We start from the raw sequence: 26,589 nt of genomic DNA, 5'->3' as shown, positions 1-26,589 counted from the left end.
AATGGGTGTCTGCTGGAGCTTCCCCAAGAATAGGGCCCTCACTGCCCCCCCCACCTCCTGGCAGTCCCTGATTGGTTTTTCTTCCTCTCATCATTTTTCCCTTTTCCCTCTAAGACCAGATACTTGAGCTGTCTGGGTGCCTACTTCTTTCCTGTTAGGCCTGTTTCTCCTCCAATTGCTCGCCCAGACCCCAGCACAGGCCCGTGACTAGGCCAACTGGGGAGAGACACAGCGCTCATGTTGGCTCTTGCAGGGAGGTATGAACTCCCCCATCCCAACAAGCGCTGGCTGGACTCCTGAGTTCAGGACATTAGGCCTAGTCTATATCCCGGGTACAGGAAGGGTGGTATGGGGGAGAGCATTCCAGAAAGGGGTCGGGCCTTGCCTGGGATTGAAGGCGTGATGCCCATCACTTCGCTTTGAGGAGCTGGCCCTCTGTCCTCCCCTCACTGTATGCCTCCATGCACACACACACCCCCAATCACAGACGTGGCTGCTGAGCTCAATCCCTTTCTGGGAAAAACTACTTCTTTTTTTTTTAAGACTTTATTTTTTCATTTTATAGAGAAAGAGAGAGAGAACGAGCAGGGGGAGGAGCAGAGGGAGAGGGAGAAGGAGACTCCCTGCTCAGCAGGGGCCCCAACATGGTGTTGGATCCCAGGACCCCGGGATCTTGACTTGAGATCCTGAGACTCACGCCTCCCTTACCCTCCTGGCCATGAAGTCTGGCCTTGGCCTCCCACAGATCTGTCCCTTATCATGCGGTTCTTTGTATCTCTCGTTGCTTCTCTTTACAGGGGTGCAGCGTCCTCACTGTGTGTACCTGGCACAAGGCGCGGGCCTCGGTGCCCTGACTGTGTATACCTGGCACAAGGCGTGGGCCTCGGCTCACCGTTCCCTGAGCTCACAGTCCTGAGATCTGTAAACCCACTCTTGGTGGCCTGGCTTTGCTAGCTCCATGCAACAGTTGGGGACCCCTTGGGCCTTGTCTGTCTCCTGTTCATGCCTCCTCCAGGCTGGCTGACAGGAGGAGGGGGGCGAGCCCAGGAGCCCGGGCTGCAGGGGGAGCACTGGAGAGAAGGGAGGGTCCTGTTGCCGCCGAGCCCAGGGAGGAGGCAGAGTGCAGCACTGCCCAGTGCAGGAGGTACAGGACTCGGTGAGAAGCACCCAGCCCCGGGGGCGCAGCGCCCAGTGCTCCCACAGGCTCCTCGACCCCGCACCCCATGATCGCAGACACTCCAGAGTGAAGCCCCCAGCTCCCCCACCCCCTGGCTGCACCCCCATCTCAGGGAGTCTTCACCCAGGCTCCCCCCCACCTCTGTACCCAGGCCCTTTCTTGGTCCCCAGAGGTCCTACTGTTGCCGTTTGGGCAGGACCCACCAGCAGGCCACCCGTCCCAAACCCCGTGGCCTTCCCGCGTGCCCCTTAGGTGTAGTGGAGCCTGGAGCCCCGCTAGCAGGGGGACCTCCCATGGGGCTCAGCTCAGCCTTCATCGGATCATTTGTCCCGCCCCCCCCCCCCCCACGACCCAGTGGGGCCCTGACACACACCATCTCCCTGACACCACCAACTAGTAAGACGCTGAACCCCGGCTCAGACGCGGCCCCCAGACTCCCCCGTGCAGTGCTCTCCTTCTGCCGCTGGCCCCAGGGCCCCCTAGAACTCTCGTGGCTAAGTGCAGGCTTGTTCCTTTGCACGGTCTTTCTCTTACCAATTGTGCTTATAGCCCAGTACTTATGACTTCTCTGATGCCTGGAGGTCTCTGGGGATCGGGATGTGACCCTCCTTTGTCTGACGCTGTCCTGCCAACCGGAGGAATGTGGCCTGGGGCCGAGGGAGGCACCACTGGTGCGGGCAGTGCCACCTTCCGGGGCTCTGGGAACCCCAGGGGCCCGCGGAGTGGGTGGCGAGGTGATGACAGGTCTAAGGGCGGCTGTGACTGCTGGGCGCCGACCCAGTGCCAGGCGTTGTGCTAGTCCTTTATTTACATTATTTAGGCCTCATAACACATTTCCAAGGGAGGTATTGTTATTGGCAAACGAGGAAACTAATGTTCAGAGATGGGGAGCCAGGGTGCAACCCACATCTCTCTGACTCCAAAAGGAGCACATAAATAGCAAAATTCAATATATATTTTAAAAATATGATAATCCCTTACTCCCTGAAGGCCTATCCAACCCTCAACTCTTCCTTTCCTAGAAAACAGAATTCAGGGAGAGGAAGGCAGGGCAGGATGTACCTCATACACAAATACACACACACACACACACACACACACACACACACACTCACATACACACAGATCACTTATGCCTATCGCCACCACCCTGGATTTCCTAGCCAGGGTGAGGGTTATGAGGGGTGGAAGTCAGTTTCCCCAGGACCCTAGCCCTCATCCCCTTCCCTGGTGCTAAATAGAAGTGAATAAATACTAAATAAATACAACTGCCCTCCCCTCTGGCTTCCCCCTCCCTCCTGTGACCAGCAGGGCAGAGGGGGCAGTTTAGAGAGGGGACTGTCCTCCAGCCCCATCCGTCCACCACCCGTCACTGCCGTCCAGGGCAGAAAACCAGGGCAGGGCCAGCCTGCGCATCAGGGCAGGGATGAGGGCAGGCCTCATCCTCTCCGCCCCTCCCCGCGGTGTCCATGTGTCCATGTGTCCGTGGAGGCAGCTGCAGGAGCCACCTCCTTTTCCCTGCTCAGTCCGAGGCCCCGGTGCCCAAAAAGGGCAGCGGGGATGATGGGGTTATTTCCTGCCCGCCCAGGGGCGCCGCCGGAGGATCTCCAGAATCTGCGCCTTGCGCTGCAGCCAGTCCTGGGGCGTGGGACGGGCTGTGGCTGGGGCTGGTCGAGGGACGAAGAAGCTGTACCGCAGGCGCGCGTTCTGGGGGTTGCCCGCGACCAGGACCTGCAGCGTTAAGGGCTGGGCCAGCGGCCCGTGGCCCGACAGCGTCTCAGAGGCTGCAGTGGCCCCACTGTAGCGGAGACTGACTGCCCCGGGCAGTACCACATCTGTGGGAGAGGGCATTAGCGTGTATTCGCCGTTGAGGGCGTAGGAGCCATCGGGGAGCTTCAGGGCCAGGTAGAGGCTCCGGAGCCCGGGGGTCCCCTGCTGCCGGACGAGGATATGCGTGGCCCCCGCGGGGATAGTGACCACATTGTTGTATCCGTACCTGCGTGGAAGGAGAAGAGGGGCGGCTCAGCACCTTCCCGAATCCCCCGGCCTTTCTGAGCTGCGTGTGTGACTTTGAGTGCAAGTTTGTGTGTGCAGAGAGTTGTCTCCCCAAACCCGCGTGAGGTGTCCAGCCTACATGTGAGCTCCATGCAAACGCACTCACTCTCCTCCCTCTCGGCTCCAGGCCTTCACAGGCCTTCACGGCTGGGGCCCCCTTTACTGAGGTGCTGGCCTAAGCCTGCCTCTTTGGGGGTGGTCCAACTCCCCCTCTCCCTCCAGGAGCAAGTCACCCCCTGGGGAAGCCTTCCCTGATGCCCCCCAGGCCCTCACGGCAGCCCCAGGGTGACACCTGTTGAACAGGTGGGACACTGTGCTATAACTACTCATCCGTCTCCCCCACTAGAGGACAGAGTGTCACGTCCACGTCTGTAGCCCCCGGGTCAGCGAAGAGGAAATAGTGAATGAACCTGAATTTTCTGAAGGAGCCAGACTGCTTACTGCAGCTAGAACCATCCCCACCGCACACCATGCACTTGTCAAACTTCTTTTTGGAGCCAATGACACGGTCACAGCCAGCATGGATGCAGCGGCCCTGGACACACACCGAGGAGCTGTCCGGGGAACAGGGAGTCCCGTCTACCACCTGCCAAGAGAAGGAGCAGTGCAAAGGGTTCTTCTCTTCCTAAGTCGGGAGGGTTGGTGAGCCCGACGCGACCCGCAGCCTGCCAGGGAGGGACGTCATAAAGGCTGGGTGGGAGGGGAGGTAGATGGGGTGTGGGGTGAGCCCCAGCCACGCTAAGGGGTAATAATCCCAACGAGAGTAGAAATTTTAAAGGCCATCATCTTCAGAACGCTTGCTCTGAATCAGGCGCTGTACTAAGTCCTTTAGAAGCTAGGATATAAATCTGACAACCGCCGTTTGAGGTTTCTAGAGACAGAACACTGAGGTTTAGAAAGATGAAGAGACTCTCCCAAAGCTGGGACAGCTGGCAAACAGAGGAGCCAAGACGAAACTGTGGGTCTGACTCTCAACACCAGCCCTGAACCTGGACGGAAAGGACCCAGATGGACGCTAGAGGGCAGCCGACGTGTAAGATTTCTCCCCAGGGTCGGGCCGCAACGTCTGATAGGGCTTGTTCTTCCCAAAGCCTTCGACATTCGGCCCTATCCCAGACAGGGAGTCTGGGGACACCACTGCCTCCAGGAGGCCTGTCCAGTGAGGAACTGGCCTTCCATGAGCCGAACGAGGCCTCCCCTGTAATTGATAGAGGAGCCCACAGAAGGGTCAAAGACTTGCCCAAAAGGCCACGTCCGTTCTCACGAAGTAGAGACGTGGGAACTGGAAGATGGGAAGGGAGAGAAAAGAAGCCAAGGGAAATGGGATGGGCTAGAGCTGCCTGGCTGGTGACTTATCCAGAGTCTGGGGCTCGTTTCCCAAATGCCTGCAGATGGTGAGTGTGAGTGGACCCTACGCTGGCCTGACGTGGCTGTGGGGGTGCCGGCCACGGTGCTGCTTTGAGGGATCTTGGTCATCAGAAAGTTGGGGGCTTCGGGAAAGAGCGAACGCAGACAGTGCCCAAGCATCTGGCCCTCACCCGTGGCTCCAGCACATAGTAGTAGCCCAGGGCCCGGGCCTGGCAGGTGAGTTTGCACTGGTCCCGGGGTGCCACACCGGTGTAGCGCGGGACCCAGTCCATGGGCCCCGGGAAGCTCTTGAAGAGGTCAGTGCGGTGGTTGTAAGCAGCACACTGCTCCTCACGGAAGGTCAGTGCTGTCGGGGTAAGAACGGCCAGTCAGAGCCCTGTCCTCACGACGTCCCACGCGAGCCCCTCCACCGGAGCCACCCAGACCTCAGGGCAGTGTGGCACCTCGCTCCCCCATAGACTGCCAGAGAAGGTTCCTGAAGGGTGACGTCACTCCCCTCAACAGCAGGGATAGTCTCTACACTCAAGGGGACAACGGTTCCTGCTCGACCACCCCCCGATGGCTTCTGTCCCTCCCATGCCTCACCTGAACCAGTCGGGCAGTCCTGGGTGTTGCAGGAACGGAAGCGGGTGCGGCGGCCCTCACAGTACTTGCCACCATTCCGCGGGACGGGCCTTGTGCAGTCCCGGGAGGAGAACTGGACACCGCCCCCGCAGCTCCGAGAGCAGTCGCCCCACGGTCCCCAGGGACCCCAGCCACCAGCCTGTGGGATCTGCAGAAACACAGAATGGGAGGGTGGGATAAGTCCATGCTCTCCTGGGCTCAGGGCCGGCCCCGCTCCTCCAGGCCCGCTGCCCCATCCCTGCCCTGGCATCTCACGTTGAAGTCCTGCAGCTGGTCCACATGGAGGCAGCGGCCACCCATGCAGGCCTGTGCTGGCCCACAGGGGGTGCCGTCGGCCCAGGGTGAATGCTTGGTCTGGCACATGGCATGGCCATTGAGATGGCCAGAGCACCAGAGGGCAGCACAGGGCGGCGGCAGCTGTGGACAATGGCGTGAGTCGGGCCCGAAGGTCAGCTGGCACTGGCGATCAGCGTCATAGTCCTTGCCGGGGAAAGTCATAGGCAGATGCAGGGGAGCCTCTGGCTTGTCTAAGAGACAGTGCCCTGGGAAGGAGGTAAGGGTAGGAAGTCAGCAAGGGGCTGAGGGAACAGTCTAGATGGCTAGCGGAAAGCCTGGCCTCCCCAGGGTCTGATGGATCCTAGAATCCAAATCCCGGGGCTGGAAAAAGCTTCAAGTAGCAGATACAACTTCTTGGGCACTTATTATGTGATGGGCACTGGCTAATGGCCTGACCAACCCCTCTGGGTTACCCATGGCAAATGCCCACGAGGGGGTTTCCGTTATTATGCCTTACAGGTCAGCCACGCGGAGGTGAAGAATCCTCCAGGCACGTGTCTACACACGTCCAAAGAACAGAATCAGGATAGGGATCCCAACTACTAAGTCTTCCTACCTGTTCTAACCGACTACAGAGCTCTCGAGTCTGCCCAGCGGTAGCCATCCTGCCAGGCTTGCACACCCCGGGTGACAGGCAGTCACCTCCTTCACAGCCAGCCCTTTCTCCGGTGAAGAGCTTTGACCCTTAGAAGGTCAGATGGAGCTCTACTCCACCGAGAGTGGCCTGCCTTGGCCTGCCTCGGCTGTGCCAATCGTGCGAGAGGGAGTGGGAACCACACAAAGGCAGAAGCGTCTCGCACCCCATCCCACACTGCAGAGGAAAGCCAGGTGAGGAGCCACGGGGACCGTGCAAAATGCAGCAGGAGAGAGGACCATGGGCAGGCGGGAGTGGAGCGCCCCACAGGGAACAGCAGCGCTATCTACTTACCATAGCCGTTGTCCAGGAACTCGGTGATGAAGTGGGCACTACAGGGGGACCAGGGCTCCTCAGGGTCCACATGAGCCATGACAGGAGCCATGACATGGCGGGAGGTGCTCCCAGGCCCATTGAGATCAGCACATGACTTTGAGTTGTCATGGAGCATGTTGAAGACGTGGCCTGTGAGAGCAAAGGCTTTGCTAGGGCCCGAGGGTCCCATCTCTGTGCCTTCAGGGGGCTTCAAGCCCATGAAGGGCATGCAGGGCCGTCGCAGTGGACGGTCAGATCCATTCCCTGTCCTGCCCTCCCCCCCATCTCCTTCTGGAGCTCTAGGGCTCCTCAATATGCGGCCCCTGCTGCTCTGTCTCTGCTGCTCCCCAGACACACTCAGGGCACCTCCCTCCCCACTCCTCCTGTAGCCAACATTCCTAACCCTGAGCCCCCCCCAATTCCATCACTGACCCTTAGGAATAGTATCTCTCTCAAAATTGTGCCCTCCCCCCACCACACACACAAAGGGTTCACAGTAAATGTCCACACACTATCTCATTTAATAGAAAAATCTGAATGTTAACGCCCACAGCAAAGAAGGATAAGACCCCTAGGCCTAGGCCTGGGGAGGAGGGAGCACTACCTTGTGACCCCCATTTGCCTTCTAGTGGTCTCCCTGTCCCCTGATACCTCTCTCACCCATCCCGGTTGCCCCACAGCCCTACTCCCACGTTACCCAGTTCATGAGCAGCAGTGAAGGCCGACTGAAGCCCATCATCCTCCACAACAGCACAGCTCCGAGCCGGGTCACACACAGTGCCCACGTCGGCCATGCCCAGAGTGTCACAAGTAGACACCCCGCACAGGTCCTGTGGAGAGGGATCATAGAAGATGCGTGAGGAACTAAGACCCCAGGGCCACCGGGGATGAGAGCTGGGTCAGTGGGGACCTGGGCACTGAGTGCGCCGTCAGGGCCCGGATGGCAGTGTGGCTGGGGCCAGGTGCCATGTTGAACAACTCCAAGGGCACCATTTCTAGCACAGTGCACACGCGGTTGCTTCTGGGAGTTGGGCAGCGCCTGGCCTAGGGGGCTATCGGGGCCTCACCTGCCGGGTGAACAGAATGGCCGTGTCAAAGTGGTCAGGGTCCGAGTCCTCAGGGGTGTTGAGTCCTCGCTGCCAGGCGCAGAAACTGCGCAGGGTCTGGGCGGCGCTGGGCCCCACTTGGGGCCCTTCCTCGCCGGGCCCGAGAATCACGAGCCGAGTCACCACCAGGCTGACGGGGTTGCGGATGCTTGGGTGCTTGAAGGCCTTGGCTGCCGCGGCCATGACCGTCAGCAGGTAGCGCTTCAGGCCTGCGCCGTGAAATGCTGCCATCTTGTCGTCGGCCACGACCAGAGTCTCCACAAATCGACTCAGTGAAGCAAAGCGCTGGATTGGAAGAAGGAGGGAGCGGCGTGAGGTAGCCTCCCGGGCCGTGGCCCCCTCCCGCTCTCCGTCTTCCTGGGCCGCAGAGCCCACGGCATTCCTGGCGGGTAGCCGGGCCCTCCCCCAACCCCGGGCCCAGGGCGCTCTGGCGACTCTAGACTCAGCTGTTGGTTCTGAGAAGGGGAGGGGAAGGGGATGCCACGTCCCCGGGCTGCTGCGGAGCCCCAGAGGTGAACGGCAGCTGGGACTGCCTCTGGGAGGGGCTCCGGGGTCCCCCAGGCCCGAGTGCGCTGGGGCCTGCAGCGGTGCAGCTAGAGGGCCGGGCTGCAACGTGTCTGCCCTGTGTGGTTGGAGTAACAATTCAGTCAGCAGCTAGGGCCGGGGCCAGATCTCAGCGTGGCGGGTGTGGAGGGTGAGCGGCTGGTCTGGATTAGAGCTGGAGAGGGAGGGGGTAGAAGGGAGAGGCGGGGAGGGGGAGGGAAGGAGGGAAGGATGGAGTGTCAGGCAGCCCTGCAGTCGGTCCGCAGTGTGGGAAGGGGACCGGCTGGGGGAGGTATGGGACGCCTCTCCTCCCCGTCCACTTTTGCCCTACTTTGCAGTTTTGCCACAACTATTTCGAAGGCAGCACCAGGAGCCAGAGGCCAATCCCTTGGGCTTCAAACCTCCCTCCTTTAGCCGGTGGTGGGGGTTGAAAATCAAATTGGGGGCACAGCAAAGAGTCAAGGCCAAGGGAGCGGTTAGGAAAGCCTCATGGCAGGAGGTGGTGCCAGCAGAATGCGGCAGCCAAGCAGGGTCGGGGTGGGCAGAGGGGTGGGCACTCCCAGCCTGGAGTCTCTGGCCCCTCTGGGAACCCTCCTTGGGACCAGCAGCCTGGCCAGGGGCAGGGCTGGGGCAGGGAGAAAGCAGAGCCTTCCCAAGGAACGAGGCTGGCGGGGGGAGGAGAGGCAGGCAGGAGGCAGGGATGCAGCAGGATGGCCAGCAGTGGAAGTGGGTGGAGAGAGGGTGAATGGGGGTCAGTAGGACACGCATGGCGGGAGGACGCTGCAGGACAGACTCCAGGGCTGCCTACCTTGGCTCTTCGAGGGCTGGGGCTGGGATTCCCGGGGGGAGCCTTGACGTTGCACATGGGGCCCTGGCCGCTGGCAGGACTCTTCCGGCGTAGGATGTGAGCCCCGGGCCCTCCGGCGGAGTTCAGGGAGCCCCCCTCCAGGGGCTGGATGTGCAGTTCGGTCCCCCGGTACTGCAGCACCCCTAGCAGGGCTCCCCCGTCCCAGTGCAGGGACGCCACCGACTCCGGATCTCCGTTGATGCTGCCGGTGAGGTAGGTGCCTGGCTCTGCGCCCCCCAGCAGCTCAGGTGCGCGGCCCAGGTACTGCACCGTCAGCCCCTCGACCCGCACGCCGGGGTCCTGCTCCAGCTCTAGCAGCAGCGTCTCCCCGAAGGCGGGCAGGCGGCACAGAAGCCGGGCGGGGGCGCCCAGCCCCGGCGGGACGCTGCCGTTGAGCCGCTCGGGAAACACGATCTCCTCCTCCCGGGGGAGGGGGCCGGCCGGGCGGCCCGAGGGCAGCAGGGCGCTCAGCAGCAGCAGCAGCAGCAGCAGGCACGCCGCCGGCCGGGCCATAGGCAGCGCGGGCAGCGGCAGGCGGGGCCCGGCGCCCCACGGCCAGCACCCCGCCAAGCCCCTCCGGGGCCGCGGGTCCGTCGGGGCCATGGCACTGGCGCCGCGGCCCGGGAGGGATGGAGGCCGGCTGCGCACCAAGTTCTCTCCGCCCCGGCTTTGGAAAACTCCTCTCCACAGCCTGGGGGCTCGGACTTGTGCCAGGGTCAGAGGCAGAGTTTGCACGGGGGGCTGGGGACCGTCCGAGGAGATGGAGGGAACCTGGCCCTTCGGCTGTGGAGAGGCGCCCGGTGGCCTGGCTCCTCCAAACTCCTCTCGCACCCCCTCCTCTCCCGGGTCTTTGTCTCCCCCTGCCCGTGCCTCCTGCAGCCCCTCGGGCCTCCCTGTGCCCCTCACACTGTCTGGCCTTCCTCTGGGCCTGCCCTGTCTCTGGCTTCGTCCGCTGTGCCTTTGTCTCTGTCTCTCTCCTCCTCTTTTGCCCGTGTCTATGTGTCTGTGGGTCTCCCCGTGGGTCCTTCCCAGCCTCTCTCCGCGCGCCAGCGCTTTTAAGCATCTCGAGCTTCTGCGATTGGCTGAGCTATAAGCCATTCAGCCAGGAGCTCTGTTGGTAGGACTTAGATGGTGTCTCATTGCTTCCCAAAAATCCCAGTTTTGTTTTCCTTTAAAAAAATAATGGGACTTGCCCAGGGGAGGAGAATCTCCAGCAGCCGGATGGATCATAGGCACTGGGCCAGCTGATGACATAGCCTTTCCCCAAACCCCACAGTCGGCTCTCAGCTGTCTCTTTCCCTTTTTGGTGGGACAGAGCCCCAGGAGGGGTAGGAAGTCAGGGAAAGGGCCTGGTCAACACGCACAGAAAGGCCGCGGTCCCAGGAGAATTCTCGCTCTCATTCTCTAACCTGGCACGGCCTCCCTTTTCTCAGGGCTTCCTCGCGCTGCCCTCTGCCCCTAGAGGCTGGTTTCTAGAGCCCAGGCAACTGAGTGAACTGCCAGGGAAAGACCCTGGGGAGCAGGTAAGGAAGCACCCAGCGGGCAGAACAAAGAGAGGAGGTGGCTGGACCTGGACCAAGCGGTGGGAGAGCGAGCAGGCTGCAAGGATATGGGGCAGGCGAGGAGACAGGGATCAGATGGCTTACTGCCCAAAGGTAGGATGAGTCTGCTTAGAATGGGCAGGCACACGCAGCAGGCAGGGGAGAAGGCAGAAGAGGTTAAGGACTTTTCCTTTTACAGAAGGAAGATCAGGGTGGCACCTCTTTTTCTTTAACAGCCTTCTCCTGCAGGCTCACCGTTCCTGAGTTACCACTACCCACCCCCTCCAAAGCCCCAAAGCCCAGAACAGCCAATCCGCCTCCATTCCCCCCCAGGGCTCCCCCTCCCCACTTCCTGACTCCCCATTTCCCTGGCCCCGCTCCCGGTAGCTTCCCCCAGGCTCTTGGCCCTGTTCCTACCCACTCCTAACTGCCCTGAACCCTCCCCCAGCCTCAAGTCAGCCAGCCCCCAACACAGAAAGACTTGCTCTCTTAGGAACCCAGATGCACCCAAAGTGAATCCATCCTAGGGAATCCCCACCTGACTCGCTCTTGGCCCCACCTTGCCCTGAGAACGTAATGGTTCCTGGAATAGCTAGTAATCTTTTATTTCTCATTCCCCCTGGGACATGGAGAAGATGAAGGCTGCATCGTGTACCTGGGGAAATCAGAGCACTGAGAGACAGGAACCCAGGGCCTGAGGTTGGGGAGCACGCCTGGGGGGGTGGGGGAGAGGTAGTGGTAGGAGAAGGAAGCCAGATGATTCCCTAGGTTTGGTCCTGGACCTTCTGGATGAGAGACGAGTCAGCAAGGAGGTTTTGGGGGTGGACTCTCGGGATAAGGAAGTAAAGGGTACAGAAATAGGGGCAATGGTCTGCCCACTCCATGCGAGGGCCACTCCTTTCCCCAGGATATCCCCAGGAAAGAGAATGCAGTCAGCGGTCCCCTTCCTTTCCCAGAGGCAGATCACCTGCCCCTACTCCCATTCCTCTACCCACTCTCTGCCTTGTCACCTCCTGTGTCCCAGATCATATCCGCCCGATTGCTTCCTTTCCCCCTCCCTTCCTGCTCAGGTCCTGAATACCTGCCTTGGTGCCCACTACTTCCTGAGTCGCCCACCAAGGCCAGACCTACCTCTTGACCCACCATACGCCCTGACTTTGGTCCTAACTCTGGAGGGGGTTGGGGCTGCAGGAGCCAGACAAAGGAAAGGAGACCAGAAGGGGCAGGGGCAAGAGGAGCTATCACCAGAGGACTCTTACTGCGCCTTTCCAACCCCCCATCTGAGATGAGGACAAAGGGGGTGACTAAACAGTGAGAGACAAAGGGCCTTAGAGTTCCAGCAGCAGTGTGTGGGGGTGTCGGCTGCAGGGAGAAGGCACAAAAGATGCAGTGTCCTAGGTAGCCCCCCGGGGAGCCTTCACCCTGGTCCCAGCTCAAGCTGCCTCCAGGGCCTAGCAGCCCAGACTCCATCCTGACTTCTCCCAGGCTGCATTCCGCCAAATGAACGCAGCCCCCCACCTCCCACTCACTGTGTTCCAACTACAGAGGGGGAGAAGCCCCAGGGGAAGAGTGGAGGAACGGAGGGAGGCAGGGAGGCAGAGCCTCTGCTGGGCTGTGCGGGCTGCCCAGTCCACCGCAGCCCGGTCAGTTCCCACAGCCAGGGATAAGGCCCCACCCTTTGGGATCCTTCCCATTAGGTCAACTCCCAGGCTAGAAGTCTGGCCTTCTTCTTCTCCATGGCAAAGAATTCCCCGTCTCCGCCACTTCCCTGGTCTGTGTGCCCCACCCTGCTGCACTGCTGGTGGGCTGTCTCGGGGACCCTGTCTGGGGGGAGATCTGGGGAAGGCCTCTTTCCAGGCTCCGAGTGGGAGGCTTGTGCAAACTCAACGGGTGGCCCAGCTGGAGCCGGGCTTGGAGGGACGGGCAGGGGACAGGAACCGGCCTCCCAGGCTGCACAACTCTTGGTCTCTTCCATACAGCACTGGGATGGGACTCCTGGCAGCCCGCCCTCCCTATGCTGTCGCCACTGGCCAGGACTAAGGCAGGGTCAGAAGGACCGGAGGGCAAGAGGGCGTGACCCAGGGCGGAAGTGGGCAATGATGCATCTCCAGGGACGCTTCCCGGCTCCGGCTCCATCGTCCTGCAGCTTCCGGAAGCCCGGCGGGGCTCGGGATCACCCCGAGGGGCCCTCCCCTCCTGCCTGGGCTGAGGTGGCTCCTCTATCCGGCGGCCTGCTCCAGTGCTGGTGGCCTTGGCGTCCTCCTCTTCTCGCCTTCGGGCTTGGCGGGAGCTCTCAGACCCGCCCAGCGCCGCCTGGGCCCCCATCCCTAACCCACTGGGGCCATCTGGAAATTAGCTGGCGGTCCCCGCTCCCAAGCATTTGGCAAAGCCTGGGGCTGCGCCGGGAGGGCCGGGCTCCGCCGCCGCCGCCGCCGGGAGCGGGCGGCCCCGGGCGCGGGGTTCGGGCGGGCGGGGAAGCGTCGGGGCGAGCGGAGGCGCGAGCCGCACGTCTCTCCCGCTCCGGCCCCAGCAGGTCGGGCTCGAGCGGCGAGAAGAAGCGAGAGCGCGCAGGCGCAGAGCGCGCACGGTGCCGGCTCGCGGCGGCCACCCTGCCAGCTTCCAAGAGGGCGGCCCCGTGTGCCGAATAGGCAGGAAGCCGCCAAGCGGTGCGCAGGAGGCACTTCCGCCCGTCCTCCTTCCCGCAGTCCGCGGCGGGGCAAGATGGCGGCGCTGAGGGCTCTGCGCAGCCTCCGGGGTGCTGCGGCCCAGGCGCTGCGGTCGGGGGCCGGCGGCCGGCTGCCGCTTCAGCCCAGCAGGTGAGACCCCGGGTCGCCCCCGACGCCGGGGTTCGTCGTGCCCGGCGCCTCCGCGGGCTCCGTGACCCCCCTCCCGCCCCCGGGGAAGGATGACCCAGGCCTGTGACCCCTCGGCCGGGCCTGCCGTCCCGCGCTCCAGGATGCAGCGGCGCCCGCCCCGGCCGAGGGAGGACAGAGGGGGCCGCCAGCGGGGGGAGACGCTGCCCCTACACGGTAGTGGGTGGCCGTGCTCCCTCCGTGGCCCTGCTGCTTCTCCCGAGCCTCATCGTGGGTGGCGTGCGGCTGGTGGAAAGTCTCTGTAGACGAGAGGAGGGGAGCATGCCTGATGGAGTTAAAGGGGAACACAAACCCGCGCTCATTCTCCCCTCGGTCCCCAGGACTCCTCTCGGGTCTCCCCCAGGCCGGGCCGGGCCGAGCCGAGCGGAGCCGAGCCGAGGAGGCAGCAGCCCCTCCCCCCCGGGCACCGCATACCTTAGTCTCCCCTTGACCTTGAACAGGCACCTGGCTTGCATTCGTGTTCACCGAGATGGGAATAGGAATGTGCATGTGCGAGGTGTTTGGGGGAGCTCAGGGGAGCTCGGATCCCCGGCCTTGCATGCACAGCGCTGATGGGTGCAGTGATTCCAGGAATAAGTTGTTAGTAGGAATGGAAGCTCTGGAGCTCCAGCTTGTTCTCCCAAAGCTGCACTGTGTGCCAGTGAACCTGGCCTTGGAGAATCCGAGGCTCCCTTCCCTGGGCTCACCTGACATTGCCTGGAGATGGAGGAGTCCAGCACTGTTGAGGCCCTGTTTCTAGGATCTGTCTTTGACTCCCTAGAGGTGCTCGGCAGTGGCAGCCAGATGTGGAATGGGCAGAGCAGTTTGGGGGAGCTGTCATGTACCCCACCAAAGAAACAGCCCACTGGAAGCCTCCACCTTGGAACGGTGAGTTCCTGAGCCCCACACTGATTCCTAAGTGCTCTTGAGCTCTGTCCAGGCAGGTTTGTGCCCTCGCCCTTCCTTTTTTGTGTCTTTGAGCAACTCGGTGACACTGATAATAGGGCAGGTTTGTCAAGTAGAGGAGGAAAAGAAGAACGTTCCAGCAGAAAAAGAGTAGGTCTTCATCAACCCTTGGAGGTCCCTACCAGATTTATATTTTTGGCTTCAGCTCTTTCCGGAGATTCAGTATATTTCCATCTCCCTTTGGTAGAGAAGGTACTTTCTCCCTGGTAGTGAAGTCTTCCAGGCTACGGAGCATTCCCCGCACCGAAAGTAGCTCTTTCTTGTGATTTTTAGATTTTCATCAGTGGTACCCACAATAAATAAATAAAATTAAAAAGAAAAAGATGTAAGATTTTATTTATTCATGACAGACATAGAGAGAGGGGCAGAGACATGGGCAGAGGGAGAAGCAGGCTCCATGCAGGGAGCCTGACATGGGACTTGATCCTGGGTCTCCAGGAGCAGGCCCTGGGCTGAAGGCAGCGCTAAACTGCCACCGGGGCTGCCCTGTATTAGACCTTAATTATTCAGGGGTCTCTTCACTGGGTTTTTGCTGCTGATCTGGTCCCCTCCCTGCCCCCAGCTCTCCAGTTAAATGTAATCACCTTAATCTTCCCCAAACATCATTTTACCATGGCATTCATTCTCTTGGTCAGAAACTTTCGAAAGCGCTTCCAGTTACTTTTCAAAAATCTAACAGTAACAGTAGCTGAGTGCTTGCCCATGTGTCAAGTGTTTTGTGTGTGTAATTTCACCTAGGCCTTGCAACAACTCCATGAGAGCAGTACTGGTATTTTACCACTTTTGAGAAAATTATGGTGCAGGGAGATTAAAACTCGATCGAGGACACATCCGTAGATTTGTACTCAGGTCTGTCTGACTCCAAAACCCATGGGAAGGATTTTGGTTGAAAACTTAAGCTCCGGTTTCAATTCTCTGTTCTCCCATTTACCAGCGAATAAAGTGCCTATTTCATAACATTGCAGTAAGGATGAAATGAGATCATAACGTCAACCAGTTAGTGTAGTGACTGGCACATGTTAAGTCCTCCGTAAGTGTTGGTATTAATGATACTGATCATTGAATCACTACCCCCTACTGCTGCCAACACTCATCTTCTGCCTCTTGGTAGAAAAAGAGTTCCACAGATACTCCCTTGTTTCCAAGATTTGACCTTTGTTGATTCCCTAGCCTGGGATGCTCTTCTCTCTACCCATTTGAATCCTTCCCTGTGTGTAAGAACCAGCTCAGATCCTGCCTTCATAGAGTCTTGACAGTGTTCTTTTTTCCCTTTAAATACTTAACAGCTAAGCCACTAACTTGGTAACTCATAAATTTGGCCTGTTTCTAGTTCCTTACAGGTACTTCCTTCCCAAATTAAATTGTATGGTTTTTAAGGGTAAAAACTCATTTGGTAGTAGTAAGAATTTTCTTTTTTCTTTTCTTTTTTTTTTTTAAGATTTTATTTATTCATGAGAGACACAGAGAGAGAGAGAGAGAGAGAGGCAGAGACACAGGCAGAGGGAGAAGCAGGCTCCATGCAGGGAGCCCTTTGTGGGACTCGATCAGGCCCTGGGCTGAAGGTGGCGCTAAACCCCTGAGCCACCTGGGCTGCCTGGTAGTAGTAAGAATTAAGGATACATTTCCTGATTGGTTGGGCATTCATCAGATAGATTTGAAGGGCAGTGTGTTGTAGAGGTTAAGAATGTGGACCCCAGGGGCGCCCAGGTGGCCCAGTTGATGGAGTATATCAATATAGACTTTGTCTCAGGTCATGATCCCGGGGTCATGGGATGGAGCCTCGCAATGGGCTCCCTGCTCAGTGAGGAGTTGGCTTCTCCCTCTGCTCCTCCCCCAGCTCCTGCAGGCCCACTTGCCCCCCCAACTCAAATAAAATCTTTCAAAATAAATAAAATAGTATTGAAAAAAAAAAAAGAATTTGGACTCCGGAGCCGAACAAGTTGAGATCAAACCTGACTCTGCCACTTGCTAGCTCTCTGAGAAGTCCTGTATCTTCTCTGGCCTCCGTTTCACCAATAAAATAAGGATAATAATAGTACCTATTATTCATATGGTTGTTAGGAGAATTAAATTAGTTAAAATCAGTGAAGTGCTTAGAGTAACCCTTGGAACATAATAAGGGCTATGTGAGTGTTATTAGTATTATTGTCTTTATCTTTTTTTTTTTTTTTTGAAGACTTATTTGAGACAGAGAGATCACACATGTGACAGGGAGAGGCAGAGGGAGAGGGTGAAAGAGAATCAGACTCTGCTGAATGTGGGCCCAATGCAGGGTTTGATCCTGGGACCTGGAGATCATGACCTGAGCCAAAACCAAGATCAGACACTTAACCAACTTAGCCATCCAGGTACCCCAGTAGCATCATCTTTAGAAAGGTATCTGGGAAACCTAGAAAGAGTGAGGTTCGTGTGTAGTCCCTTTCATCAGAAAATTCAGATCTGGGATCCCTGGGTGGCGCAGCGGTTTGGCCCCTGCCTTTGGCCCGGGGTGCGATCCTGGAGACCCGGGATCGAATCCCACGTCAGGCTCCCAGTGCATGGAGCCTGCTTCTCCCTCTGCCTATGTCTCAGCCTCTCTCTCTCTCTCTCTCTCTCTCTCTCTGTGACTATCATAAATAAATAAATTAATTAACAAAAATTTTTAGAAAATTCAGATCTTCCTTCCATTTTTCCCACATAATGGTTTTCTTCCTGATTATGTTGGTGATCAGGGAATTAATGGTGTAGAGTGGTGACACACCAAATCTCTAGGGAGAGCTAACTCCTTGCTGTGCTTTGGGGGTTCTCTAGGGAATCAACCATTTAGCTCTGAACTCTTTCCCACTTCTCAGACGTGGACCCTCCAAAGGACACAATGGTGACAAACCTGACCCTGAACTTTGGGCCCCAGCACCCAGCGGCTCACGGAGTCCTGCGGCTAGTGATGGAGTTGAGCGGGGAGATGGTGCGGAAGTGTGACCCCCACATCGGCCTACTGCACCGAGGCACTGAGAAGCTCATTGAATACAAGACCTATCTGCAGGTGTGGGGGTGAACAGGGCCCTGCCCACGGGACCAGGGGATGCCGTGGCCTGGGACTTGGCCAGTATGCTGCCCCCAAAACTGGGGGTGGGGTGTTGGGGATGAGGGCAGTCTTGTTTGGGAGGATGGAGGGACATGGTAGGGGATGCTTGATTGAAATCCATCTAGATTTGGTTTATCCAACAGAAATGCTTGCAAGCCAGAGGTTCCCCCCACTCGACTCTTTTCCAGTTGACTCTTGGCTGGCCCCTTCACCCTCACTCTATTGCCTCAGTTTCCCTGTTCTTATATCAAACTAGTACGTCAAAGCCGGTGTCTCTGGGGACAGGGAAAGGAGAGAGGGACGTCAGCTCCCTAGGATTAATAGCCAATTCTTGTATCTTCCGGCTGTGGAAGTTTGTTTTCGAAACAGTCAGTGAGTCAGAGTGACCAGGGAGGGAGTTTGTGGCAGTGTGCTGTATTTCGGAGAACTCTGTGACCCAAGTGGTGAGGGTCAGCTCTGAAGGAACTGGAGCCAGGACAGGCATCTGAAACTTTCTCTTACTGTCACGAAGAAAGGTCTCGCTAACAGAGGGTGATGGGGGCTGGTAACCAGCTAACTAGAATGTGATGCCCCCAGAGAGTCTGGGCAGTGACAGTGTCTGGTCCTGCAGAGTATGGAGCTAAACCGTGCAGCATTAACCCACGTCACAGTGACACGAGAACAAGTACTGGCTGTCCCAAAGAGGGGCATCCTAGCTCCGCCTCCTTCCTGGAAGCTGAAGCTGGTTCAGCAGACGGCTAGACTAGCTTTCTTGGCATTCTGGGGAAAGACCCGTTTCTCCCCAACCGTCCGTCCCAGAAGCCAGTCTGGTCCTTCTCGGGGCTCTGTCCTCCTTAAACCCTTCACTCCCACCCAGTTACTCCTAAGATTGGTTACCTTTCTCCTTCAAGATCTCAGAGACACTTTAAGAAAGTTGTGGGCCAGAGGAGTGTTGGCAGTGGTGTGCTGGAGCGAGCTCATATTGGCTCGCGAGAACAGATTGTTAAGTTTTCAGGAATTTTGTGAGCCAGTTGTTAAACAGGGCCATTATTAAGAATTATGTTAGCTTACAGTTTAATAAATTATATAAAAAGCCAGAGTTTATCCCTTTCCTACTTGAGTGCTGTGTCCTAAGTTATTCTATTGTACATGCTTGGCAGAAATACTGTATAACGTGTGCTCCTCTGCCCAGGGCTGCGTTCAGTTACGTGGCTTAAAGCTGGCCCTGCAGGGTGTATTTTCACCACAGAAATTGGCACACACAACAAATCAGGGTTCCCTCCCACCCCTTCAGAGATCTGATTTTTACGCATTGTCCAGCATAGACTTCTGGATATCGGATGCTGCCTTGCTGTTAGCTCCTGAGACTAGAAGGGTTTGTGCAGCACTGACTTCTGATGCCCGCTGGGATCAGTGCTTTGGGCAGGCAGCCTGAGGGCTCCTGGCCCAGTAGGTGTGACCTCGGTTCTTCCCTCTTCCCAGGCCCTTCCATACTTTGACCGTCTAGACTACGTGTCCATGATGTGTAACGAACAGGCCTATTCGCTGGCCGTGGAGAAGTTGCTCAATATCCAGCCTCCGCCACGGGCACAATGGATCCGAGGTATGCTCCGTCACCCTCCTGTGGCCCTCCCTGGCCACTGCCCATCTTAGGAGCGTCGAACCCAAACCTAGTGTGCAGACCCCAGGCTCTGTGCGGAACTGCCCTGTCAGCATCGGTTGTTGGCTCCTATGTCCTTCTCTTCCTGTTGTCTTCACCTGTCTACAGTGCTATTTGGAGAAATCACACGGCTTTTGAACCACATTATGGCTGTGACTACACATGCCCTGGACATTGGAGCCATGACCCCTTTCTTCTGGATGTTTGAAGAGAGGGAGAAGGTAAGAGGAGGAGGGAAGGACAGGAGAGGCAAGGGAGTAGAGGAAGTGGAGAAGGTTCTTGAAGGAGACAGGAGATCAGCAGGAGAGAGAACATGAGAGGGAGAAGGTCCACTGAACTTGGGTTATATTCTTAAGGAAGCCTGTGTCCTGAGGGTTTGCTTGGGCCCAGGAAGGCAGGGGGCTGGGGAGTGGACCAGTACGTTGTCAGACTTGGGGGCGCAGGACTTTGTCACTAATTCCCAGTGTGCCCTGTCCAGATGTTTGAATTCTACGAGCGCGTGTCAGGGGCCCGCATGCATGCTGCTTATGTCCGGCCAGGAGGCGTGCACCAGGTGAGCAGGCTTCCCCGCCTTCTAGAGCCTCCAGCCCACGCCTGTACTCTCGGTGGCCACTGGAGGGCAGCGCTGGCCGATGAGACGCTCCCCGACCGCCAGGGCAGCCCTGGGGCTGGGCAGGGAGGCTGAGCCTCGCTCACCTCACCGTCAGGCTCCATTTGGCTTCTAGGACCTGCCCCTCGGGCTTATGGACGACATCTATGAGTTTTCTAAGAACTTCTCTCTCCGGGTTGATGAGCTGGAAGAGGTAAGATAAGAACCAGAGGGAAACCCCTCCTGTCCCCTCAAGATGGGCTTGTGGGGTTTTAGTTCCCAGTTGTAAAGGGCAATCAGGAGGTATCTGAAGCGGGGGATGAGGAGCGTTCACATTCCAGTTTCCTTGGTCGGTAGATGCTGACCAACAATAGGATTTGGAAGAATCGGACAGTTGACATTGGGGTTGTGACGGCCGAAGACGCGCTGAACTATGGATTTAGGTGCGAGGAATGTGACTTCTCCACTTGGCCATGGGGGTTCCAGCCTAATGTCTTGGCTTCAGGAAGGGGTGACACCGTCATATCCTGCGCCCAGGGCATGGGGGAGGGCATGGGGAGAGCAGGGAGGAGAGTGGCTCCTTTCTGGGTTTGTGGAAAGTGACCCTTGGTCCCCGTGATGCTCTCTAGTGGCGTGATGCTCCGGGGCTCGGGCATCCAGTGGGACCTGCGGAAGACTCAGCCCTATGACGTTTATGACCAGGTGGACTTCGATGTTCCTATTGGCTCTCGAGGGGACTGCTATGACAGGTAAGGCCCAGAACCTTTCAGCTCATTTTCCAGCTGCTTCCCCTGTCCGACTTCTCTTTTGCTTACTTTTTCATTCCCCCATTTTCCGGTATCTGTTGGAGCTCTTGTGTCTGTTAAGCTAGGTGGTTTTTCAAAGCCGTCTTATTTTACCTTCACTTATCCTCATATCTCAGATGGAACCAGTTTGGGCTGCATTTTTGTAGTTGAGGCGTAAAGGTTGGAGATCAGCCTGGGATTATCCTGTTAGTAGTGGTTGAGACTCAAATTCTCCAGACCCAATGCTCTTTCCACTGGATTCTAAACTTCACATTCCATTCCTGTTTACTGACCCTAAATAAGACCCTGTTTTCTTTTTGAGTTGATTTGACCCTCACCCGTTGTATAGTCCAGGAAGTATCCAAGAGGGTAATGGAGGAGGGAAGCGCTCCAAGACATGGCCTGAGATCAGGAGAGGCCTTGGGGCAGCAGCTGATACCAGAACCAGAGACTAGAGGGTTTCCATGGGTAGGTGGCCAAGCCAAGCAGAGGTGCTGCCCTGGGAGAAAAGACAGAGGGAGGAAGTTAGCCAGCACCTTTTGGGTCAGCCAGGGGCGTCCTTCCCGGGCTCCCGTCTCATGCTTTGACTGCTCTCCTCTTGCTCTGAGCCTATCTCCTCCACTTCAGGTACCTGTGTCGGGTGGAGGAGATGCGCCAGTCCCTTCGAATCATCGAGCAATGTCTGAACAAGATGCCTCCCGGGGAGATCAAGGTTGATGATGCCAAAGTGTCTCCGCCGAAGCGAGCAGAGATGAAGGTTGGCTCTGTGGAGAGGGCCAGGGCGGCTGGGGGTGGGGGTGGGGCGGGGGGCAGCAGCCAGGAAGGAGTGTCCTTGGATTACATCCTGCTCCCCAGCTTTCGTTCTTTTAAAGACTTGACATTACATGAGTCTTAACCTCCCGCAGCCACGTCTTTCGCTGTGTCTCGCTCGCTCACAGTGTGGATTGTAATCTCCCCGGGGGACGGTTATTTCCTGTGCTGCGGGAGGCCCGGGAGACATCTGGCCCTGGCTTACTGCTGCTCCCTTTCTCCTCTGTCCAGACTTCCATGGAGTCATTGATCCACCACTTCAAGTTGTACACGGAGGGCTACCAGGTCCCTCCGGGGGCCACGTACACTGCCATCGAGGCTCCTAAGGTGAGGAGGGACGGGGAAGGCAAATGTCCCCATAGGGGGCTATGGACAGATGCCCAGGCAGGGCTCAGTCCTCAGCGAGAGAGGACACGCAGGTGAATAGAGAGGCTCCGTTGGTAGAGAAGAGCGCTCTTCCTGTTCACGTGAGCCAACCTTCTTCCTCGGACAGGGAGAGTTTGGGGTGTACCTCGTGTCCGATGGCAGCAGCCGCCCTTACCGATGCAAGATCAAGGCTCCTGGTTTTGCCCACCTGGTAAGAGCCAACTCCAGTGATTCTCACTCCAGTCAATGAATCCATCACGAGTGACGTTGATTGAGATTTTGATGAACGTTCCTTCCTTCTCCCGCCCTGCTCATCTTGCCTGTCTCAATCTCTCCAGGCTGGTTTGGACAAGATGTCCAAGGGACACATGCTGGCGGACGTTGTTGCCATCATAGGTACAAGGCCTGTTGGGTGGTAGAGATGCTGTAGACGAGGGAGTCTGGAACTCTTAATGGGGGCAGAGACCGAACATTTCCTATGGAGCATAGACATAGACTATGGGCATGGACTCGAATCCTCAGTGTGCTGGGCACGGTAATGAGTGCTGGATTTTAACACTGCGCCCCCCCCCCCCCCCCTTTAGGTACCCAAGATATCGTGTTTGGAGAAGTGGATCGGTGAGCTGGGGAACAGTGTTTGATTCTCCTGCTTCTCTGCTTCCTCCTCGGAGCCCGGCCGTCACTGGACAGCAACTGTTTGTGTGTGTGTGTGTGTGTGTGTGTGTGTGTGTACACATGTGGACATTCAGCCATCAGGCTTTCTGTGCATGCACTAGAAAAGGAGAAATTATAATAAATTAGCCATCTTCTGGCCCCTCTGCCCAAACTTCTGGTATGTCTTTTTCGGTATCTTACCGTCTTTCACTTTGTCAGAAAACTCAAGAATGTGATTTAACCCTCCGGTTCTCTGAGACTCAGTTATGCCAGTTTTTCCTGCGCTGCACATCTCCACCCCCTTCTCTGACTCTTGTCCTTTCCACTTCTCCATTCCCCGTTTCCTCTTTTCCCCCTGCCCAGGCTTGACTGCCTACACAAATCGGTAAACCTCTGGAATCAAGACAGGGGTACAGTTCCATGTGGAAGGGAAAGGGCCGCATGGGGTGGGGTGTCAGGGACTCTGAAGGGAAGGTGGGCTCCAGATGTGTGTGAACGTGGAGTGGCCGTGAATTCAGATGGCCTTTCTCAAGCACAGGCGGACCCCGCCATCCCTTGGTGACTGGGGCTTGGCCACCGAAGAACTGCCCCTTCCCTTGGTGACTGGGGCTTGGCCACCAAAGAACTGAGGCTTGAGAACACAGACCTAGCTCCTTTGGTTGGCCCTTCCGGGAGCCGCCCGGGCTCTGGTGCAGGAAGGGGAAGGGGCCAAAGCTGGGGGAAGGCGGGGCAGGAAGGGGGGAACTCTGTGGTCAGGGAGCCGCTCTGAGCACAGCTGCGCAGTGCTGCCAGAGCGACCGATTCCCCGGCTCCCCGCCCTCCAGCCCCCTGTCCAAGATGGTCCCGGCAGTGGTCTTGCTCCTGCTCCTTTTGGTTGAACAAGCAGGTGAGAGGGTTTGCTGAGGGCCCACGAGCTGGGTGCCACGATGGGAATCGAGGGTGTGTGTCTCAGGCTGAGCCAGGGGCAGACGGGGGAAGGCCGGTGGGCGCAGGGTTCGGATGGACCCCGAGACCTCGAAGCTAGTCCCGGGTGGTCCCCATCAGGGCACAAGAGTCCTGGTTCCCGTCTTTCTTGTCTCCTTACCTTTTCAGGATCGATAACAGGTAAGGCTTCAGTTTGGCAGGGGAGGGAATGGTCGTGTGACACGAAAAGCCCATCTGGGGAGAAGCTCCTTTTCCCATGATCAGCATTTCCTGTGTGGTGCCTTTGGGCTGGTTCCCGGGGAGCTGGCCTCTAGCTGGTTCATAATATTTACAGAGGCCCCCTAGGAAGGCAGGAGCCTGTCCTCTGGCTTGGGATCACTCCCAGGCAATGATGGTCGAAGTGGACGTGTTTTCTGCTGCTGTGAGTCATCGGGAGCACAGACCATCCTGCCACCAGCTGCTACGGGCAGGGGAGGTGGTGGCAGCACGCGATGCCTGCTTCTGGAGGCCTGAGCGCCAGCCCAGAAATGGAGGCAGACGTGGGAAGGTCTCAGCGGCCCTAAGGCTCCAGTAGCTCAATTTCTGAACTGTCCCTTGCTCTCTGGGCCGTGTGCGTGTGCGTGTGCGTGTGTTGAGAGTTGCAGCTGGGGGCCAGGGGCCAGGGACCAGCCGGTTAGTGGAGCTTCAGGGAAATGGGAAATTGAAAGAGATTGGCCGGGGAGCCCAGCAGCCCAGCTGTGGAGCAGAGGGAGGGATCGCTGGGTGCCAGCTGGGTGCCAGCCCGCTGCCTCCCAGATGAGGATGGAGCGGGGCCCGAGGCCTACGGGGAAGGAGGCCCGCTCCAGCAGACAGCCTGGGCTTGAGGCCGCCCCTGTCACCAGCCCTTGGGCCCTAAAGGAGTTACTTAGCTTTTCCGAGCCTGCATTTCATCCTTCGTAAAATGGCGATGACGACGACGTGTCCCCCCACCCCCACCACGGGTAGTTTTGAGATTTATGCAATATTGTGTGAAGAGCGTCATGGCATAGAAAGTACCACACCGACATTAGTCACGAGCCCGTGAGCCCTTCAGATAAGGGGCTCGGGGCAGATAGGGACTGGTGCTCAGATCCTATTTTATTTTCTGTTTTTTATCATTTTAAATCTGTTATTTATTTATTTATTTATTTATTTATTTATTTATTTATTAAAAATGTAATTCATGAGAGACATGAGAGAGAGGCAGAGACACAGGCAGAGGGAGAAGCAGGCTCCCTGTAAGGATCCTGATGCGGGACTCGATCCCAGGATCTGGGATCACGACCCGGGCCGAAGGCAGACGCTCAACCACTGAGCCACTCAGGCGTGCCCTATTTGATTTTTTAAATTGCACAAAACTTCCTCTCTCTGTGGCCCAGAGTGAGTGAGTAACAGGGCAGAGTGCCCCGAGACGGAATTGGCTGTGGTCATCGCCCCAAGCCTGGGCTCCTGGGCTGAGAGCTGTCGGGGGCTGTGGGGCCTGGGCAGCTGGCACCTGTTCTTCCCCTGTGCACCCACGAGCGTGGAGCAGGGGTGAGGAGGCCAAGGCTCCGAGAGGACCCGCAACCCGGCTATCGCCTTCCCTCCTCCCTCCCTTTGCAGGCTCACATCCTTCCTGTCCAGCCCTCAGCCACAGGTCACAGGACTTAGCAGAGACACTCCTGTGGTTTCTGCAGTGAAATTTGTCACTGCCTGTCCCTCACCCTACCCCTTGGGCTGAGGTTTTGGTCTTCGCCCAGTAGCTCAGATAAGTCCCTTGAGGGCTGGGAGGTGCACAGCGATGCCTGAGGAACCTGGGGGTGTGAAAACCAGGGGGCTGGGGGCCGGGCAGTGCTCCCTGCCCAGCTCTTAGCACCAGTAAGTCCCATGGCGGGGCAGACCGCAGGTGAGTCCTAGGCCACCCCGCCCCCCGGGTGGAGCGAGGAGGGGGGAGCCCCCTAGGCCGGCCCGGGATGAGGGGTGAGCTAGGAGGGGGAGCCAAGAAAATCGGATCCAGAGAGGAAGATCGGGTGTGTCCTGGGGAGGCCCCCCCAGGCCCGTCCCACCGGCCGGAAGCCTATTCCCTCCGGCCCTCAGCAAAGCCCGTGATGCCCCTGACCGCACCCTGTGGGCACCTCTGTCCCCTCAGCCGCCCTGGGAGAGCCTCAGCTCTGCTACATCCTGGATGCCATCCTGTTTCTGTACGGTATCGTCCTCACCCTGCTCTACTGTCGACTCAAGGTAAGGACAGGGAGGTGGATGGGGGAAGGGGGGTGGCATGGCTTTGAGGACAGGAAATAACAGGGTCCCCATAAAGTTGGGAGGGGCGGGGTTGGGCCACTAACTTCACCTCCACCGATTACCTCCCCTTGCAGATCCAGGTGCGAAAGGCAGCTGTAACCAGCTACGAGGTATGGCCCTTCCAGACGCTAAGCTTCACGGGTCCCCCCACTCCCCCCCCCACCTAGCCAACACTGAGCAGGTGACAGGGGACAGTTGAGTGGCGAGGAGCGCGGGAGAGTTGTGTGTGGTGCGGGCATTGACCGCTGAGCCGCTAAGCTGGCCAGCCGGGCCTGCCCCCCCTCACCGGGAGGGGGAGGGCGAGGAGGTGCTAGGGCCCTGAAGGAGCACGGGTGCCTAATCCCCTGTCCCTTTTGCCTCCGCAGAAACCAGATGGCATTTACACAGTGAGTGAGCCTGCCTCCCCCCACCCCAGTCCTGGGATTTGTGCGATCTTGGGAAGACACAGGGTCTGTGGGTGAGGGTGGGCTCGAGCCCCTCACCATCCTCTGGCCTCCACTTCTAGGGCCTGAGTACCCGGAACCAGGAGACTTACGAGACCCTGAAGCATGAGAAACCCCCCCAGTAACCCTAGAAGACTTCCTGCGCCTCCGGGGTCTCCTCCTCCGCCACAGACGTGCCCAGATGCTAATCGTTAATGTGCCCAGATGCTAATCGTTAATGTTTATATTCTAATCTCGCCGCCTTTCCCCACCGTCCTCTTTCCCATCTCCACGTTCCCCGCCCCCCACCCCCAATAAAGCCCCACGGGCTGGACTCCACTCACTCGGTCACCGTATAGTCATTCGGTCTCTGCCAGGCGCTTGGCTGAATGCTGAAGATGCCCCTTGGGGTGACAGCCCCTGACCTTACGGCACCCACGGTCTGGTGGACGTCAGGGCTGCGTTGCTCTGTGGAGGGAGGAAGGCTGTTGCGGCTGGAGCGGGGATGAGACGCTGGACCGCGGGGCGGCGGCAGGAAGCTGGAGCAGGGCCCATGTCGGGGGTCTAGGCACACTCGGGAACGTGGGACCTAAGGACTGACGTCTGCACCCGGTGGCTTTGTGTCTGGCGACTGAACCAAGGCTGGGCACGGAGAAGGCTGGCTGTCCAACCCC

At 58.1% G+C, this 26,589-nt stretch overlaps 3 protein-coding genes across 3 annotated transcripts; 2 read left to right on the top strand and 1 right to left on the bottom strand.

Annotated features, from left to right (window-relative positions):
* Positions 1 to 1,967: 1,967 nt before the first annotated feature.
* Positions 1,968 to 10,580, bottom strand: ADAMTS4 (ADAM metallopeptidase with thrombospondin type 1 motif 4). Its single transcript, XM_025986300.2, has 9 exons — positions 8,967 to 10,580; positions 7,577 to 7,900; positions 7,207 to 7,339; positions 6,489 to 6,659; positions 5,480 to 5,766; positions 5,186 to 5,372; positions 4,771 to 4,946; positions 3,643 to 3,818; positions 1,968 to 3,173 (listed from the first exon to the last, which is right to left on the bottom strand). Exons 1-9 carry the CDS (start codon positions 10,101 to 10,103, stop codon positions 2,747 to 2,749), a joined length of 3,018 nt encoding a protein of 1,005 aa, XP_025842085.2. The 5' UTR covers positions 10,104 to 10,580; the 3' UTR covers positions 1,968 to 2,746.
* A 2,536-nt stretch (positions 10,581 to 13,116) lies between these two features.
* NDUFS2 (NADH:ubiquinone oxidoreductase core subunit S2) lies at positions 13,117 to 22,443 on the top strand. The gene is made up of 14 exons (XM_072759632.1): positions 13,117 to 13,362; positions 14,180 to 14,286; positions 17,196 to 17,386; positions 18,890 to 19,010; positions 19,176 to 19,288; positions 19,546 to 19,620; positions 19,793 to 19,870; positions 20,014 to 20,099; positions 20,286 to 20,405; positions 21,069 to 21,198; positions 21,483 to 21,578; positions 21,745 to 21,828; positions 21,956 to 22,013; positions 22,202 to 22,443. Exons 1-14 carry the CDS (start codon positions 13,268 to 13,270, stop codon positions 22,237 to 22,239), a joined length of 1,392 nt encoding a protein of 463 aa, XP_072615733.1. The 5' UTR covers positions 13,117 to 13,267; the 3' UTR covers positions 22,240 to 22,443.
* Positions 22,444 to 22,998: 555 nt separating this feature from the next.
* Positions 22,999 to 26,254, top strand: FCER1G (Fc epsilon receptor Ig). The gene is made up of 5 exons (XM_025986346.2): positions 22,999 to 23,157; positions 25,342 to 25,433; positions 25,568 to 25,603; positions 25,859 to 25,879; positions 25,999 to 26,254. Exons 1-5 carry the CDS (start codon positions 23,109 to 23,111, stop codon positions 26,059 to 26,061), a joined length of 261 nt encoding a protein of 86 aa, XP_025842131.1. The 5' UTR covers positions 22,999 to 23,108; the 3' UTR covers positions 26,062 to 26,254.
* The last annotated feature ends 335 nt before the right edge of the window (positions 26,255 to 26,589 follow it).

This window comes from Vulpes vulpes, chromosome 5 (genome assembly GCF_048418805.1).
Source record: "Vulpes vulpes isolate BD-2025 chromosome 5, VulVul3, whole genome shotgun sequence".
NCBI classification, from domain to species: Eukaryota; Metazoa; Chordata; class Mammalia; order Carnivora; family Canidae; genus Vulpes; species Vulpes vulpes.
This window is presented reverse-complemented; position numbering and strand designations above follow the sequence as displayed.

What these genes read in the sequence shown, in the direction of transcription:
- ADAMTS4 (XM_025986300.2), bottom strand. Translation starts at nt 10,103, where the DNA reads ATGGCTTATAGCTCAGCCAATCGCAGAAGCTCGAGATGCTTAAAAGCG. An exon ending in GTTCCTGGACAACGGCTATG is followed by an intron (nt 5,767 to 6,488) that starts GTAAGTAGATAG and finishes CCTCCTTCCCAG; the next exon opens with GGCACTGTCTCTTAGACAAG. An exon ending in ACTATGTGCTGGAGCCACGG is followed by an intron (nt 3,819 to 4,770) that starts GTGAGGGCCAGA and finishes TTCTCTTGGCAG; the next exon opens with GTGGTAGACGGGACTCCCTG.
- NDUFS2 (XM_072759632.1), top strand. Translation starts at nt 13,268, where the DNA reads ATGGCGGCGCTGAGGGCTCTGCGCAGCCTCCGGGGTGCTGCGGCCCAG. An exon ending in ACGGGCACAATGGATCCGAG is followed by an intron (nt 19,011 to 19,175) that starts GTATGCTCCGTC and finishes ACCTGTCTACAG; the next exon opens with TGCTATTTGGAGAAATCACA. An exon ending in CGAAGCGAGCAGAGATGAAG is followed by an intron (nt 21,199 to 21,482) that starts GTTGGCTCTGTG and finishes TCCTCTGTCCAG; the next exon opens with ACTTCCATGGAGTCATTGAT.
- FCER1G (XM_025986346.2), top strand. Translation starts at nt 23,109, where the DNA reads ATGGTCCCGGCAGTGGTCTTGCTCCTGCTCCTTTTGGTTGAACAAGCA. An exon ending in CCTTTTGGTTGAACAAGCAG is followed by an intron (nt 23,158 to 25,341) that starts GTGAGAGGGTTT and finishes CTGTCCCCTCAG; the next exon opens with CCGCCCTGGGAGAGCCTCAG. An exon ending in AACCAGATGGCATTTACACA is followed by an intron (nt 25,880 to 25,998) that starts GTGAGTGAGCCT and finishes CTCCACTTCTAG; the next exon opens with GGCCTGAGTACCCGGAACCA.